General features: G+C 37.3%; 1 protein-coding gene across 1 annotated transcript; it reads left to right on the top strand.

Annotated features, from left to right (window-relative positions):
* Positions 1-414: 414 nt before the first annotated feature.
* On the top strand, positions 415-5,910 carry LOC104243611 (exosome complex component RRP4 homolog). Its single transcript, XM_009798827.2, has 7 exons — positions 415-714; positions 804-905; positions 988-1,033; positions 1,678-1,767; positions 2,834-2,899; positions 3,082-3,150; positions 5,237-5,910. Exons 1-7 carry the CDS (start codon positions 563-565, stop codon positions 5,687-5,689), a joined length of 978 nt encoding a protein of 325 aa, XP_009797129.1. The 5' UTR covers positions 415-562; the 3' UTR covers positions 5,690-5,910.
* The last annotated feature ends 13,330 nt before the right edge of the window (positions 5,911-19,240 follow it).

Raw genomic sequence — 19,240 nt, 5'->3', positions numbered from 1 at the left:
GGAACTCCAGCATACTTATTCTGGAACTCCAGTATAATATGCTGGAGTTCAAGTATACTTATGCTGGAACTCCAACATAATATACTGGTGTATTTTTCGAGTTTTGAACAGTGTTTTCGCTCAGATTTATCTTTACATGAAAAGAGGCTAAATTTCAATTAATTTTGAAAGTGAGCTATTTTTGAACGACTAGTTATAAATGTGGCTATTTTTGAATTTCTCCCAAATTTTGTTATGGTGTGAAGTCATATGTATTTTCTTGTAATTCTTTCTTAATAAAATGCCGAGAAACAAGTTACATCAAATACCTTTATAATATTACTTAATTACAAATTCAATCCCTTTACTTTAAAATCATTCACTTATAGACCCAATTTTCTTTTCTTTTTGTTTTCGTTCTTTTTCATCCACCCCATTCAAACAATTAAAACTTAAAAGAGTGCGTATGCAGGGTTTAGGGTTTATTATTCTGCAACAGTAGCTCTCAAGAGTGAGTGACACTATCCTTCCTTTTTCTTATTCTTCTTCTTCGTCTATGCCGTAGGCAGACACCGAATCAGAGATGAGAGGCGTACAACTACCTTTCAGCAACACCCAAAAGCTAAGATACGAAAGAGCATTGGCGCAGTTGGAATCCCTTTCTTCAAAAGTTAATACCAATGCCACTGTCATTGTCGCTGACACCATCCCCGTCGACGAAGATGGCGCCCTCAAGTGCCTACTTCTAATCCTTTTAATTAGTTGTATTTTAGGGCAAATTAGGGAAATTGGTATTAATGACTTATTTCTGATTTGATATATAGGGGACACGGTACATTGGATATGGGCAAGAATGTGGTAGCAACTGTCTGTGGAGTGGTTGAGCGCGTGAATAAGCTTGTCTATGTTCGATCTTTAAGGGCCAGGTTTGCTGCTGTTAATTAGAATTTTGCTGATTTGTTAGTTCTTAATCTGAGGATTGAGCTTAAAAATGTTTTTATAATACAGGTATAAGCCAGAAATTGGTGATATTATAGTTGGCCGTGTTATTGAGGTAGCCCCATTACTAGATTTTGTATTCCATGTTGTTAGTCTCTTTTCAAATTTCTTTCGTTATGGTTGAATTGAGTTCGTGTTTGGGCGTTCAATTTGCTGCTAGTCTTACTTCAATTCCTTGTGAAATTTGGGCTATACTTAGAAGACACAACTAGGACAAAACTTGTCGGAATGTTAGAGTTGCTCTTTTATTGAATTGTTGGTAAGGGGTTAAGGAGTGGAAACAAACTTCCCCATTTTTTTCTTTGAAATAGGGGAGCATCTTGTGCACAGTTCACTTGGAAATTACACTTCTTTCCAACTGTATCCCCAAGTATTTGTAAGCAATAGGAGAGAGTGTTAAATTCATTTTGTTGCTCTTCAGTCTTTCCTAGTATGATCATAAAAGAGCTGGTCTTTTTCAGTCTACCATTTGTTCAAAGTACTTATAAGCTGCCACATTAGCTGAGGGTAGCATATTCCTAACCTAAACAGTGCAAATCTTTGGTGCTGAATTTCAAAGAAAGGGCATTAGGAGGGCAAAGAGAAAACAAATACACTTGTGTCCTCCTTTTTTCTGGTCTCCATTTATTTTGGTAAGCAATCAATGAGTTCTTGGGCTCAGATATATATCTTATGATTACTATTATTCTTGATGTTAAGGTTGCTCCAAAGAGATGGAGATTGGAAATTAATTTCAGCCAAGACGCCGTACTAATGCTCTCTTCAATGAATCTGCCAGATGGTATTCAGGTTATTACTTACTATGTACCACTCTAATTGAAAGTGATCTCTGGTTTGATTTTGTTCCCATGATGATGGTTATGTTTATTGTATATTTCACAAGTCAAGATAGTGTAATTTGGAGCCTTTGTTACTTCTTTTCTGCATGTAAAGAAACATTTTTAAGGAATCTGGTAAGTACTGAAATCTGGACCTCCTTTATTCTGTTTCACCCTATACACCCACTTTAACCCTGAGCATATCAAAATCACAGAGAAAAAAGAGCTGAAAAGATTCTCACTATGGCTGCTTTATATCATTTTTCCAAATTGCTCAGTTTAACCTCTGCTCTTTTTCCCTCTGAGGCCTAAAGATAGACCATTTTACTTTAGGAACATGGATTCAACTTTGGTCCACTTTGAAGAAGTTGTCTCGGTATTTTTGGAATTTAAAGTCACTCGGAACTTCCTTTGGTAACATGAATAGATTAGCCTGTTGAATCTATATCTAAGATAGCATGTATTCTTATAGCCGACCCCAAGTTGCTTCGGATAGAAGCACAATTGTTGTTGTTGCTGTTATGGATTCACTTCAGCCTGCCAACATAGGATGACTTTTGTCTAGCTTTTAACTCTACCAGAATCTTATTCAAAAGAACAATGTGTTGCCTCAACATTCAAATAGTTAGATCTTGGTAGGCTACAATTTTCTCCACAATTCCATTCTCTAAATTTGTCATCTAACAGCACAATGAATGTATCAGAATAAGTATAAAGTTATATTATTGTTCAATTATTAAAAAAAATATGCATGAGCCCACTTCCTGAAGCTTCCACTAAAGAGATCTGAAGCTCCTCAGGGTTATTGAAACTAAAGAGTTAGAATAGTGACACATCTATAGAAGTTGGATATTGTTTTGTGGCATGTGATGAAGAAAAGATTTAGCTTTTGAAGCTTGTCCCATAAAGAAAATATACTTTATTTTCCTTTTCCTTTTTGTTTCCCTGGATACCTAAAATTTGTTGCATTCTTTTAGTCTTACCAAGAGTCATAGTCATGCTAAAATTTCATAATTTATCTTATTTTGTAATTCCAGAGGAGGCGAACTGCAATTGATGAACTCAATATGCGAACCATATTCGTGGAGAATGATGTCATCTGTGTAAGCTCCCCTATTCCTTTGATCATTTGTCAAATTCTTGGAAGGACCATTTAAGGTGTGTCATGCAGTGGAGTGTAATGAATGCAACCATGTCCCATCTCTCCTTTCTATTTGTATGTGCACGTCATGCTTCTTTTCCTTTCCGCAAGTATACTATTCAAAGTGAAATTGCACATCTTCAGGCTGAAGTCCGTGGTTTCCAGCATGATGGCAGTCTACACCTCCAAGCTAGAAGTCAAAAGTATGGAAAGGTGTGTTTTCAGAACTGAAATTAGGACATAAAATTTTGTTTCATAGTTTTTATTGATTATTAGCTTGGAAATGGACACCTTAATTTTCTCTCACCTTTTCTCCTCCCCCTACCTGCTTGACCAAAAGACCTTTGTGTGAGATTTGGACTTGGATACAATATCAACTTCCACAAGGGGGGGATATAAGTTTCTAGCATTCACAAGGGATTTCATATAGTTAGATTTACGGTCGATAAGAACCATGTATTAAACTTTTTATATTTAATAAGGTGTAAAAGGATCTTTCATAATAGCTCACCTGGAGTTGCTTGCTTGTAGTAAGAAGGAATGTGATTTGTCTGATGAAGTTTTAGAAGTTAATGCTAAATTTCTATGGTCCAAATAGTTTTTGCCCAATATTGTCTGTTATGTTTGGGGTAAGTCTAATGTCATTAAGAAAAGTCTGGTGTCATCCTTTAAATATGTACCTGAGCACATATCATCCCTTAAATTTGCTAAAGCTGAGCAAATTTGGTCCAACTAACACAAGGACACAAACTAAGTCTAAAAACTAGCGGCAGTAATCTGGAAAAAGAAAAAGAAAAACTATCTAATCCTTTTCCCAATTTAACTTTTTCCCAAAGCTGCGCTGGAACTTGTGTATATCGTGTCACAGCTGAAACTGGTGAAGGTTGTTCTGTTGCTAAATTTGAGATGCTGTCGTTTACTATTTTGGCTGCTGAAATTGTGTTGATGATAAAGCTTAGACTATGTTCTCTCAATTATTTGGTTGTGAGTTCTCCTCGTCTTAATAATTGGTTTGTGAATAGTTCTGACTGCATCCTCAGCTACATGGTTGAGATGTAATTTTCTTTTCTGAAAAATGATTTCCAAGAGGCATCTACTGTCTAAACAATGAGCCAGCTAAGACATCTCTACTGCATCAAGAATAATACATCTGAATATCATCACAAAAGCAGCCTCGTTTGGAAGCTCTGCGTTAAAAGATGTTTTGCCTAATGACCTTAAATCATTCCCAGAAAGGCTAAAAATTTGTAGCTCATGAGCCAATCCTTGCTTACACATCTTACCTTTTCTTCTTTGCATATCGATTACAAATTCATCAGTGTAAAAATATATAGTTACAAAACACGTAGTTGACACTTGACAGATACTACTTCACCCGATAAAAAAGCACACACTACATATATTTCCAATAAACTATCGTCTTTACAAAGCTTCACCAACATAGTATGCATACACGGTACCAAAACCGTCTACTCATATGCTGCCTCCATACAAAGTCCTATGCTATTAAAATGCAGCCCCTAACAGTTTCAGCAGCACGGCTTCAGCATCCAAAAACTGTTTACAGCAGCAGATATCCAATGCAGTATATATAAATTCTATTTAGTGGATATAGTAGCATGACAACTTTAACCTGTTACAGCATAGTATACCAGTGTTTATTTGGGGAAAGGTCGAGTGGAGAAGGACTCATGATAGGATCTTTCTTTAACCCAGATCACGTGAATTCCATGTTGAAGAACTGTTAAATTTTTAATTCCAGTTTGATTCCTTCTATTAATTTGATGAAATCTGCTCAATATTATCACAGTTAAAGGGATGATATGTGCACAATTGTATATTTAAAGGATTAAAATAAATCTACCCCAAAGCATAAAGGAAAATATTAGTTAAAACCTAATGGTCCAAACAGCAGAATTTTTACTGAACAAGTTTGAACAGAGAATACAGAGGACCTTGACAGATCTGCATTAGATTGGTGTTTTGCTGAAGAACGTCGGCAGGAAGGTCTTTTACATGCTGAAATCACTGTCACATCGAGCTAACAGTTGAGCGACGAGTCTTCGAGCTATACTTTTCAGTTGCTGCTCGTCATGTTTTCTCCCTTTTTTGTGGAGGGAGAGGGGTGAATGGGTTGTCAATTTTACGCCAAAGCTTTAAAGATTTTGTTTGTTAACCCCTTGAATATGTTTCAGAATTCTGACATTGTTTATTAATTTGTTTGAGAAAGTGTGCTCGGATATGTTAGTACTTCTAGCTGGTTGAATTCTTCTGAATATTTCTTCTTTTTTGCTTATAGCTTGAAAGAGGGCGACTACTCACAATCCCTCCATATCTAGTGAAGAGGCGTAAACAGCATTTCCACCATCTAGATCAGTATGGAGTTGACTTGATACTTGGCTGCAATGGATTTATTTGGATTGGGGAACATGTTGAAGTAAAAGATGCCATGGTAGAGGATCAAGTAAATAAGTCTGATCCAGAGAACGCCCATTCAGGAAGCTTACCGGATTCTAGTGAAGAACCGACTTCTACACCACCGGAAACAAGACAATATATATGCAGGATAGCAAATGCCATCACGGTATTCGCTGCTTTAGACTTCATGGTTACTTTGGAGGGTGTAATAGAGATGGTTAACTTGAGCTTGTCTTTGAACCTTGGTGTGGATGAGATGCTTAACGCAGAATTCCATGTTCAAGTTGCTGAGAAAGAAGCTGAACGACGGAGCACGTTGACAAAAAGAAGATAGTAGTTACAGGTCATCATTTACATTTGCCTTTCTTGAGTTATGCAAGTTAGAAGAGATTAGGAATCCGTTAAACTGAACCGGTTTGCACTATGTCACCCTTTAATTGGAAAGATAGATTGCTTTTGTGGAAGAGTTTCCTTCTGAAGGTCCTGTTAAATTTACTTCTAATTGATGTGCATTAATTAAGGAATGAGCAGGCTCAGGATAAAATGTTTTGTTCCCAGCAACGACATTTACCTTTGTGTTTTTGCTTTCATCGGTCGGTTTGGTATGATTCTGAAAGATTTTGGTTCGGTGGATTTTATTTTCGGATTTAAAAACGTTTATAACAATACTTCCGTTTTTCGGTGTCGGTTTGTACAATATAGTAACTTCGATATTACTCTTTAAAGTTACATTCTATCAACTCAGCTTGTAATCGTGATTCATGGAATTGATTTTTCAGACTCAAGCAAAAAAGAAAGAAAAAAGATAAAACCAAAATGTTAATATTGTTTAATTCTAATTGTTCTTTGCTTGAAAAGAAAAGCAAAGGAAAAACATCCGACATAATATTATTAGAACCCAAATGTCATGGACTATCAAATTTATAACGAATATGTTTGCGGTTACTTAACCAATAAAATTTAGGGTAACAAATTCCACTTACCATTTTAATACTAAAAAAATCTCAGGTTTTAAACTTATTAATCACAACTCTCTGTGTGTGTTTTTGGGTGGGGCGGCGCAGCGGAGAGAGTTTACTAGACAAGGCTAGTTCAAACCCAAGGGCATTGAACTACTAATAGGTAAGTGACAACTAAACTACTGACAATATTTGACATGTGAAATATTCTTTAGGACATAAAATAACTCAAGAAATATATGATAATTAAAGTAATTTATAAGATAAAATTCAGATATGACCGACTACGTATGGAATTTTTATAAGTGGTAGCAAATATGGGTAAATCAATGTTTGAAAATCAAGTTTCCACCATATGCCAAGGCAATCTATGCAAACATTAAATTGAAAGATTTATGAAATTCATAGACATACATCCCAACTGTCTTCATCACTCATAGGTATAAAAAAAAATTAAAATATGGTAAAATAGTAATGCATTATTTTTATAAAAGAAAATATGTCTTTACTAATTAGACATCTTTGTATGTTTCGTTTAACATTTTATAAACAAAAAAAAAAGTTAGGTACAAAAAGGAAAAAAATCAATAACATAGATCGAACGATAAAAAAGTAAGAATGCAAGAAATTAGGGGAAGAAGGAATTTTGAAAGCTGCAAGTGTAAAGAGGAAAAGCAAAAGGAAGAGGAGGTAATAACATATGGTTGGATTCTTTTCCTCCTTTCCATTAATATAGTTTACATGATCATCATATTTCCTTCATTTAATAACAGAAAATGAAAAGATATTGGAAATTAAAGGTTTTAGAGACTAAAAATGGGGCACCAGATAGTTGAGAAGCTTTCTGTAACTGAAATAAACATAAAAAGATGTCACAAATAGAATAGAAAATGATCGATTTCAATTATTAAACAAATTATATAAAAAGAATGAAGGGGAAAAGCCAAAAAGGGATAAAACAAGTAAATAAAATTCTTGGCCAAACAAAGGTGTCAACTCACCATGTTTATGCCCACTTATATATAAAAAAAGAGAAATTATTTCTTACTTTAACTTATCAACCCATATATGTTCATGTTCCTTGGATCGCACAAATGAGATTAACCTACAAACATCCATTTTCTAAATCAAATAAGTACGAAATAGCAGAGTAATTAGAATAAGTTAATGGCCTACCATTGATCTTTTTTAACTTATGAATATATAATTCCCCCTACTATATTAACTTCCCAAAATTTTCTGTTTTATTTTTTAGATTCCCCTTGAAGAACTTTCTATGCTTAAAGAAAAGGACGTTTCATTATTGAATCATTGAGTTAAGAGTATGTAAATCAAATAAACCCATCGATTATTCTTAACGTAAAATTGCCATATATAGGGCATTGAAAACATTGCCCTCCCATCTCAGAAGCAGCAAAAAATAAATAAATGGGTGTAATATTACGATAAAGCAATAAATATGGTACAATTTGAATAAATTAGTAATAACACTTGCTAAACATTTTTAGGATGATTCTCAATTCCTTTTTGGCAACACCACTATTCATTAATGGCAAGATTAGGAGTTGAGATTGGCAGGTATCTTGAGTATCTCTTCATTGCAAATGCTTGTGATTCTTCAGAAATTGTTTAAGAGATAGGCTAATGAAGTAGTACCATGAACATGAGATATACAAATGCTAGACATATCTATATAGTGAGTCTGTGAAAAATGTGGTGGTCAGGTTTTAATTTTGAGAAGCCGTTTCAAATTCTATAATTAAGTGTGAGCCTTTACCTTTCAAAACTCATCGAACAAAGTTGTAACTTGCAACAGAAAAAGTTAAATACAGTGTTTATGGATTAATGTTACGTCATTTAATCAAACTTAATAAAGGTAGAATACAATTAATATTTTAATTAGAAAATAAGGATATAAAATAGAGTAAACCTCAAAAAAAGGAGATAAAAAATAAATATGAATAGAGGCCATAGAGAGGTGCCACATCAGCTTGTCTATGCCTAGCTTTATTTATATATAGATATAGATATAGATATAAATATAGATATAGATTATAATGTATGAAACTATTAATATTCTACTTAGTCGTGAAAAATCCCTAAGAGCATTTAGCAAAAAAAAAAAAAAAAAACTTGTATGTTAACATTTTCTAAATGGTAAAAGTTGAAATTACTATGTGATGAGAATTTTAAAACATTATGTTAACATTGAATATTTTCTATATATGACATAAGTTTTTATGAATAGCAGAAATGCATGCAAATGGCTCGAACACCATCATGATAAATAAGTTCAAATAAAAATATATGCAAATTTATTCTATAATTTCAAACCACTTATATCAAAAGTTGGGTTTAAAATACCAATTTTGTCAAGCCAGCAGTTTAGATTTTGGTTTGCCTTTTTATATTAGATTGACTATTATTATATTTATATCTATATCTATATCTATCTATTATACTATATTAAAAACACGAAGGCCTTTAGCAAAATGTCGTTCACCTTTTTTCCCCCTTTTAAAATAGAGTTCACACTACACAAAACAGTCATTTATTATTTTCTTAATATTTAGGAATAATTATTTAATTATATTCCTACTATTTGGGTTTCAAAATCAACTATGTTTTATGTATGAAATCTTTCATTTCTTGAAGTAGATTCTAAAAATTGATTTTGAATACCATACAAACTCTCGGTCGAGCAAAAATCTTCCCTTTTTACCATGATTCTATAATTAATTTAGTTATATATCTCTAATCTCTCACCTTAACAAAGGCACTTAAATGTAGTCATAATTCAATAGAAACTTTATATTCATAGGAAGCTTAATATATTAAACCCAAGTTATGTTCCACAACAAAGTCGCCAACGTGATTCTTGGAACAGACTAGAATGTAAAATTAAATATGTTTCAAACAACAGAGGCTTTTAGAAGTTTTGAATTAAAAATTCATTTTCGATACGAGCAACTACATACTTAAATTTTGGTAATAAATCGTAGCAATAAGAACTGGTTAAAGCTAGCGAGAAAAGAGGAAAAGTCATAATATACAAAAGCAAGTACAACAATTTTTCTAACCGACGTACAGATAAAATTAAAAAATTAATATTCAATTTATGTTATTTAACTAAATAATCGTAATAAAAGTATATGTGACCCTGATTGCATCTTTAAGGATGACGTGGAGAAAAGCATTCCAAATATATTTTTGAAAAAGCTCTTAAATCTTCAAAGAGTATGTGTGCATGTTGAAACTAAAAAAGAAGCATGATAATTTGTGAAATTAAAATGATAAAATTATAAAACTAGAACAAAGCTTGAGGTAAATATATTGACCGATGATTAAGGACTTGTACGAGATATTTTTTTTTTATTGAGTTATCTACAATATTCATCAATTTCGGGCTTATACTTTTATTTTATAACTCAAACATAATTTTTAATATAATATTAATGTAATTTAAAATAATCTACTCATTGAGATGGTACACGCGCAACTAGTGGCATACGCAGAATTTTGTATAAGCGGTGTCTCCATTTAAACAAATAAAAAATTACCGTAAATTTGTACAACATATAAAAATACAACCAAAAAAAACAAAAGGAAGCAGCAGAATCCTTTCACGTTTAAAATAATTTACTGTCACTACCATTTGCAATTGACTTATGATCCATTGGTCTAGTGTTTTCATAATGTCAAGGAGGTCAGCGGTTCAAACCCCCTTCAGTCACATCTATTTTGTGCATGGGCACAAATTTTTTTTAAAAAATGCTGCTGTAGGTTCGAACACGCGCCCTCAGGGGCAATAGTTCAGACTCTGACCGCATGAGCTACACGGACCATAGTAATATGCAGTGTCACTTATATTATCTAACAGATTGTTGCGTTTCTATATTTGAAATATATATACATAATTAGTAGAATAATTCGACGAAGCGGTGTCACGTGACACCGCTTGGGCTAAGGTAAATTCACCCCTGCGCGCAACGCGTGTACCCTAAGACTAGTAATCATAAAATAGATGTCCTTTTGTATATGATCATGTATTTGGTATGGTTATCTGGTATTTTAATTTTTCTTAAAAAATCATAAACCATACCGAGTACCACAAATTTTAAAAGTTTATACAGAATAACATATCAAATACTACCAAAATACTTCTACTATATCCACTTTCTGAGTTTTTTTTTGTGAAAAAATGACAATCTGATTTCTGGGTACTGGATAGATATCTTTTAAAAGATATAAACAGAGCAAACTAAAAAGTATGATTTTAACTTTCTTGAGTCTTTCTTTTTGCAAGAGCTACTAGAGGACATTAGCATAACTCTAGAGGAAATGCAGAACACGCGAACATTGGTGATGGTGATCAATGAGATTTGATGGGAACCACATGCTATCAATGACAATGTATACAAATTATACGTACTAACTGCAAGGCATGCAAATTAACTCTTAAAGCAAAATGTTGTGCGTGAGGCAGGTGTGACTCGACACAATTGGAGGCCTAAATCGTAATTACAATCAAATGTTTTTCAATCGATTTCTTTGGTAACTATTTTCAATTGATATGCCTAACCGATTTAATTACTCTCGAGATAATGTTGATCTTATATATTTTTATTTTGAAAAACTTCATCCATTGAGACAACTGTTAGGCATTCGAAAAAGAATATGTAATTAAGTATATCGATTAGAATATTATCTTATACTTTTACTATTTCCTTAATACTTTTAATTTGAATTATAAATCTAAGCAATCAATATTTGAGTGACTATTAAGCTTTAAGGATCATCAAAGGTTAACACAATATTTATTTTATTTCAAATTCTCATCATTTAGCAATCTCAATTTTAAAATAATACTTATAGGTTTTAGTGGGCAGAAAGTAAAAAAATATAAAATGAATGTTACATCTAGTTAAGAAAATTATAAAGATATATTTACTATACTCAAGAGAACTTTTCCATCCCTCAACAATTACATCAACTTTATATTGATAAATTTTACTATAAAATGCTTAATTTTTTTAATAAGAAAATTAACACATAAATTGGGGCCCCTCGAAATTAGGGGCCTAGAGCATATACCTTACTTGCCTAGCCTTTGAGCCGGCCTTGGTGTGAGGCAACGACTGATAAAGCCGATCACTAAAGAATTCTTTCCGCAACAAAAACTATTCATACAGTGGTAAAAGAGCTTCAATCTCATGGTTAATGCGGAATTCGTACGGTTAGAACTTCAAGAAAAAGTAAGATATCATAGATCACGACCTAATTATAGCGCTTAGCGTCGCCGCTAGGCAAGCCAACGGTAAACTAGCCATGTATCCATTCTTTTTAATATTTTAGAAATAGTTGATTTTTAATTATCAAATAAGTAAGAGGTGAGAAAATTTAATAAAATAAAGTGTAACAATTATAAGAACAAGTAAGGTGAAATTTAATTCCAAGACCTGGCGTCAAAAGTGTATGAGCTACTAGTAGAATATACAAAACACTAAACTAGTGTCTGAAATAAAATAGACAAAAAGTAAATACAAAAGAGAGACTTCGGGTACTGCAGAACGGACTCGAAAGGCAACTCACCACTAAGTCTCATAGTATCAGGAGTGCACGCCGGGATGACTACCATATGCACTGGCTCAGATCTTGCACGTCAGTGCAGAAGTGTAGCGTGAGTACATGAACAATATGTACCCAGTAAGTATCCAGTCTAACCTCGACGAAGTAATGACGAAGGGATAACATCGACACTTACTATGGCCAATAATAAAATGCAAGAATTATAACCAGATCTGAAACATGGAAATAATAAGGATAATAACACAATAACAAGCAGTGTATAAATGATTCCTTAATTGATAATAAATTCCAAGAGTTTCTTTAACCATCAATGTCGCACCTCCGATGCAAAAGCTCCAAAATCGCCCAAGGAATGAAAGAAATGAGTCAAAAATAGTTTAACTCCCGACTTAAATGAACCTCACTGCCCAACGATTTTTCGCACCTCCGATGCAACTATCGCACCTGCAGTTCCGCTTCTGCGGACAAAACCACGCAGGTGTGGACCAAGCCCAGGCTGGCCTCCTTCTCTTCTGCAGCCAACGTCTCGCTTCAACGAGCCCGCTTCTACGGCGTGCGTGTCGCACCTGTGACCCTATTCCGCTTTTGCGATCGCCTGCTTCGCACCTGCGCCTCCGCAGGTGCGGTCCCTGCCTCACTTCTACGATCACTTGGCAGCCTATGCAGGGCCGCTTCTGCGAGCTCGCACCTACTGCTAGCCACACGCAGGTGCAATTGTACCAGAAGTTCTACTGCTTTAGCCATTTTCCCCAAGTCCAAACGATATTCGCGCATCGTCCGAATGGCATTCGAGGCCCCCGAGGCCTCGTCCGAACATACCAACAAGTTCGAAAATATAAAACAGACTAGCTCACTTTCTCGAAATGCGAAAAACAACATCAAAACTAAGGATCACAACCCAAACCAAATAGAATCAACTATGAACTTCAAATTCTTCCAACTTACTTCGAACGTGCCGAATCATACTTAAAGTACTCGGAATGACGCCAAATTTTGCGTGCAAGTCTTATATCACCATAATAAACTATTCCTGAACTTCGAATCCCAAACGGACCTCGATAACATCAAAACCTACTCCAAATCAAATTTAAAGAACTTTAAAATCTTTAATGCGCCAACTTTCAACTTTATGCGCCGAAACTCTATGGGATTATCCAAAACCCTATCCGAACGTACACTCAAGTCTAAAATCATCATACGAACCTATTGGGACCGTAAAATCCCAATTTCGAGGTTGTTTACTAGAAATATTGACCCAAGTCAAACTTAAGCCTTTTAAAACCAATACTAAGAAACTAAGTGTTCCGATTTCAACCCAACCCTTTCAAATCCCGAACTAACCATCCCCGGAAGTCATACAATAGTAAAAGCACATACATCGAATCTTATTTAGGGGAACATGGATCTAGAAGGCAAAACAATCGGTAGGACCGTTATATTCTCTGCCTCTGAAACATACATTCATCCTCGAACAAGTCTAGAATCGTACTTGGAGTGCCGAATAAGTGTGGATATCTGCTCCGCATGTCCTCCTTGGCCTCCCAAGTCGCCTCCTCGACTAGTTGGCCCCTCTATTGGAATTTACCATAGTAATCTTTTTGGACCTTAATTGGCGAACCTGCCTATCAACAATGCCAACTGGATCCTCCTCGTAACCCAAACTCTCATCTAGATGAACCGTGCTGAAGTCTAACACATGAAACCTGTCAGCATGGAACCTCCGGAGCATAGACACGTGGAAAACCGGGTGAACTCCCGATAGACTGGAAGGCAAAGCAAGCTCATAAGCAACCTCCCCAACTCGTCTCAACACCTCAAATGGACCTATGAACCTTGGGATCAACTTGACCTTCTTCCCGAACCTCATGATTCCCTTCATCGGTGAGATCTTCAAGAGAACCTTCACGCCCACCATAAATGATAAATCACGCGCCTTCTCATCCACGTAACTCTTCTGTCTGAACTGTGCTGTGCGAAGTCGCTCTTGAATTAACTTTACCTTTTTCAAGGCATCCTTTACCAAATCAGTACCATATAACTTAGCCTCACTGGGCTCAAACCATCCGATAAGTGAACGACATCGCCGACCATATAAAGCCTCAAATGGAGCCACCTCAATGCTAGACTGATATCTGTTGTTGTAAGAAAACTCGGCCAAAGGCAAGAATCGATCCCACTGCCCTCCGAAGTCAATCACACATGCTCTGAGCATATCCTATAAGATCTAAACCGTCCGCACCGACTGGCCATCGGTCGATGAAAGGCTGTGCTAAGCTCTACCCGGGTCCTTAACTCACTCTGTACTGCTCTCAAGAAATGCGAAATAAACCGAGGGCCAATATCTGATATGATTGAAACAGGCATACCATGCAACAGAACAATCTCCTGAATGTAAATTTGGGCCAATCTCTCTAATTAATATGTGGTCACAACCAGAATGAAGTGTGTCGACTTGGTCAACCTGTCGACAATGACCCAAACTGCATCAAAATTCCACAAGGTCCCCGATAACCCAATTACAAAATCCTTAGTAATGCGCTCCCACTTCCACTCAGGTATAACTATCTGCTGGAGTAGGACACCTAGCCTCTGATGCTCATACTTAATCTATTGGAAATTTAGGCACCTCGCTACATACTCAACTTTGTCTTTCTTCATCCGCCACCACCAATAATGCTGCCTAAGGTCGGGATACATTTTTGTAGCACCTGGATGAATAGAATACCGAGAACTGTATGCCTCTACTAGGATCCTTTCCTTTAATCCATCAATATTAGGGACGCATAGACGACCCTGGAGTCGCAAAACACCATCCTTACCCATAATAACCTCCTTAGCACCACCCTATAGTACCATCTCTCTAAGAACCATAAAGTGAGATTGGTCGTATTGGCGAGCCTTGATCTGCTCGAATAGTGGAGATTGAGTGACGACACATACAAGAAATCGGTTGGGATATGAAATATCCAACCTCACAAGTCTGTTAGCCATGGACTGAATGTCCAAAGCTAGTGGCCTCTCCTCTGCTGAAATGAATGCCAAATTACCCATACTCTTCGCCTTTGTGCTCAAGGCATCTACAACCACATTTGCCTTGTCCAAATGATAAAGGATGGTAATATCATAATCCTTTAACAACTCAAGCCACATACGCTGCCTCAAATTGAGATCCCTCAACTTGAAAAAATACTATAAGTTACGATGATCGGTGAAAACCTCACAGGACACCCCATAAAGATAATGCCTCCAGATCTTAAGAGCATGAACTATCGTGGCCACTCCAAGTCATGTATGAGGTAATTTCCTCTCATGGGTCTTTAACTGACGTGAAGCATATGTAATAACTCGCCCCTCCTACATCAATACACAACCCAAACTAACGCATGAAGCGTCACAATACACACTATACATCCCTGAACCGGAAGGTAACACTAACACCGGTGTTGAAGTCAATGCAGTTTTTGAGCTTTTGAAAGCTCACATTACAATTATCAGACCAAAGGAACAGAACACCCTTCTGGGTCAATCTAGTCAAAGGTCCTACAATAGATGAGAAGCCCTCCACAAACCGGCGATAATAACCTGCTAACCCTAAGAAGCTCTAATCTTAGTCGCCGTGGTAGGACGAGGCCAACTCTGAACTTCCTCGTTTTTTTTGGAATTTACCTTAATACCCTCACTTGATACAACATGACCCAAGAATGCTATAGAATATAACCAAAACTCACACTTGGAGAACTTAGCATATAACTTCTATTCCCGCAAGGTCTGAAGCACCACTCTCAAATGCTGCTCGTGCTTCTCTATGCTATGCGAGTAGATCAAAATGTCATCAATGAAGATAATGACAAACAAATCAATACATGTCCTGAACACCCAGTTCATCAAATCCGTAAACACCTCAGCATTAGTCAAATCGAAGAATATCACTAGAAACTCATAATGGTCATATTTAGTCCGGAAAGTCGTATTCGGAACATCTGAGTCATGAATCTTCAACTGGTGGTACCCCGATCTCAAGTCAATCTTAGAGAACACCCTGTCACCCTATAACTGGTCAAACAAATCATAAATAAGCGGAAACGAGTACTTATTCTTAATGGTAACCTTGTTCAACTAGCGATAATCAATGCACATCCGCGTAGTCCCATCTTTCTTCTTCGCGAATACCACCGGTGCACCCAAGGCGATACACTCAGTCTGATGAACCCCTTTGTTAGCAATTCCTCAAGTTGTTCCTTCAACTCTTTCAGAGCCATGCGGTACAACGTAAAGAGATAATCTAGGTACCTGGAGCCAAATTAATACAGAAATCAATATCACAATCTGGTGGCATGCTTGGAAGATCAAAAGGAAACATATCAGAGAACTCCCGAACCACGAGAACTGAATCAATCGTCGGAGTCTATACAGTAGTATTCAGAACATAAGCTAGATAAGACAAACAACCCTTCTCCACCATGTGTCGAGCCTTCAGAAAAGAGATAACCCGACTAGATGCACTGATCGACGAACCCTTCCACTCCAATCTAGGCAACTCTAGCATTGCCAAGGCAATAGTCTTGGCATGGCAATCAAGGATGCCATAATATAGGGATAACCAGTCCATGCCCAGGATGATCTCAAAATCGGTCATATCGAGCAACAGAAGATCCGTTCTAGTCTCATAACCATAGAAAATAATAATGCAGGACCGATAGATCCGATCCACAATAACAGAATCACCCACCGGTGTGGAAACATAAATAGGAGTACCAAAGGACTCACAAGGAACACCTAATAAATGAGCAAACAAAGATGAAACATATGAATATGTAGACCCTGGATCAAATAGTACCGAAGCATCCGCACCATAGACAGAAATAATACTTGTGATCACGACATTTGAGGCCATTACATCTGGTCTGGCCAGAAAAGCATAGAATCTAGCTGGAGCACCACCTGATTGGCCTCCTCCTGCCTAGCCTCCACCTTTAGGAAGGCCCCTACCCACATGCCCTCTGCCTCTAGGCGGCCGAACGGCTGGTGCGGAAGTTGGTGCTGTAATTATAAGCTGATGACCCTACTGTACTGCCTTTCTTTGAAGTCTGGTACAAAACCTCTTTATGTGGCTAGGATCCTCGCACTCATAACAAACCCTCGGAACGGAGGACCACTGACTTGATGTCTGACCTTGATGGCCTGAATACCCACTGGAGGAAGTCTGAATGGCTGGTGCACGATAGGAACTCTATGGCATGACAGTGAAATAGGGCCGCACTAGAGTACCCCGAGAAGGTGATAGTGCTGGATATGTGGGCCTACTAGGCTGACCTCTCCCAAACTGACCTCTTCCCCCAGACAGAGCACCACTAAACTCTCTGGAATAACGAAACCGCTTGTCCCCCGACATCTACTCTCAAATCCACTGATGAACACATTCGATCCTCGGAGCTATCTCTATAACTAGCTCATAAGAAGGCCCCATCTCAACCTCTCGGGCCATAATAGCCTGGATATTAGAGCAAACCGACAACAAACCTCTGCACTCTCTCTGCATCGATAGGAAGTATCATAAGTGTGTGGCGAGACAACTCAGAAAACCTTGCCTCATAGTCGGTCAGTGATATCTGATCCTACTGGAGCTACTCGAACTGAAACCGCAATTCTTCCCTTTGAGAGGGTGGGATATACCTATAGAAAAGTACGTGTGAACTGGTCCCAAGTCAAGGGAGGAGAACCTGATGGGTAGATATGACTGCCACCACCTACGAGCCCTACCCTCCAGCTGGAAAGTAGTAAAGTCCACCCCATGGGACTCCAGTATTCTCGTGTTGTGCAGTCTGTCCCTGCACCGATCAATAAAATCTTAGGGATCCTCATGCTGCTCACCTCTAAATACAGGAGGGTGTAGCCTAGACCATCTATCCAATAGCTTCTGTGGCTCACTGGCCGCAGCTGGTCTCAACTCATGTATAGCTGCTGCTACTGGATGGGCTCCGCCCATTGGTAGTGCCCGGGGTATGATATACGACAGTTGCATGCCCAGGTTCCTGGGCTGTAGGGGTCTGTGCTCCCCCTCCCGCCTGAGACATGGCTGGGTCTGCTAAAAATAAACCAGCCTGAGTCAAAGAATCCATGAACCACAGCATAAAGTCTACGACCTCTTGAAATCCTGGCGCGGACATGAAATCCGTTGGGGCTGGCTCCGTTGCAGGCGCCTCACCCGGATCTTCAATTATAGGATCATCCACTATATTTATTGGTGGCATAGCTGGAGCAACTTTGGGACGTCCTTGTCCTCTGCCACAGGCTGGAGCCCTTCCTCGACCTCTAGCAACAGAGGGAGTAGCTCTTCCACGGTCGGGTATATCTGCAGCGTGCATTCTCACCATCTATGAGAGAATAAGAGAAAGATACGTAGCATAGCATCAACTACATGATATGGTATGAAGAAAAAGTAGTTTCCTAACACCCAATAGCCTTTCGAAGATAAGTGCGGACGTCTCCGCACCTATCCGCAAGACTCTATTAGGCCTGCTCATGTTCTGATACCATATTGTCACGACCTAATTTCTTATAGGTCGTGATGGCGCCTAACACCGCTGCTAGGCAAGCCAACGGTGAACTAGCCATGTATCCATTCTTTTTAATATTTTAGAAATAGTTTATTTTAATTATCAAATAAGTAAGAGGTGAGAAAATTTAATAAAATAAAGTGCAACAATTATAAGAACAAGTAGGGTGAAATAAATACTCAAAACCATCAAGTGCCTAATAGCTTAATTCTAAGACCTGGTGTCACAAGTGTATGGGCTATGAGTAGAATACATAAAACAGTAAACTAGTGTGTGAAATAAAGTAGACAGAAAGTAAATACAAAAGAGAGACTTCAGGTGTTGGAGGACTCGGAAGGAAGCTCACCACTAAGTCTCGGAGTATTAGGAGTACGCGTCGGGATGACTACCAGATGCACCTGTCTCAGATCCTGCATGGTTAGTGCAGAAGTGTAGCATGAGTACATAAATAACATGTACCCAGTAAGTATCCAATATAACCTCGAAGAAGTAGTGACGAGAGGTCTACATCGACATTTACTATGGTCCAATAATAAAATGCAGGAATTATAACCAGATATGAAGCATGAAAATAATAAGGATAATGACACAATAACAAGCAGTGAATAAATGATTCATTAACTGATAATAAATTTCAAGAGTTTCTTTAACCATCACCTACTAATCCCAATTAATTTTCCTGTCATTAAATAAATTATAACCTCTCAAGCCAAATGATAATATCAAGTATAATTAGGTTCCAAGTATTATCACGCACGATTTATGTCGAGGTCGTACCGC

This window comes from Nicotiana sylvestris, chromosome 9 (genome assembly GCF_000393655.2).
Source record: "Nicotiana sylvestris chromosome 9, ASM39365v2, whole genome shotgun sequence".
Classification (NCBI taxonomy): domain Eukaryota; kingdom Viridiplantae; phylum Streptophyta; class Magnoliopsida; order Solanales; family Solanaceae; genus Nicotiana; species Nicotiana sylvestris.
This window is presented reverse-complemented; position numbering and strand designations above follow the sequence as displayed.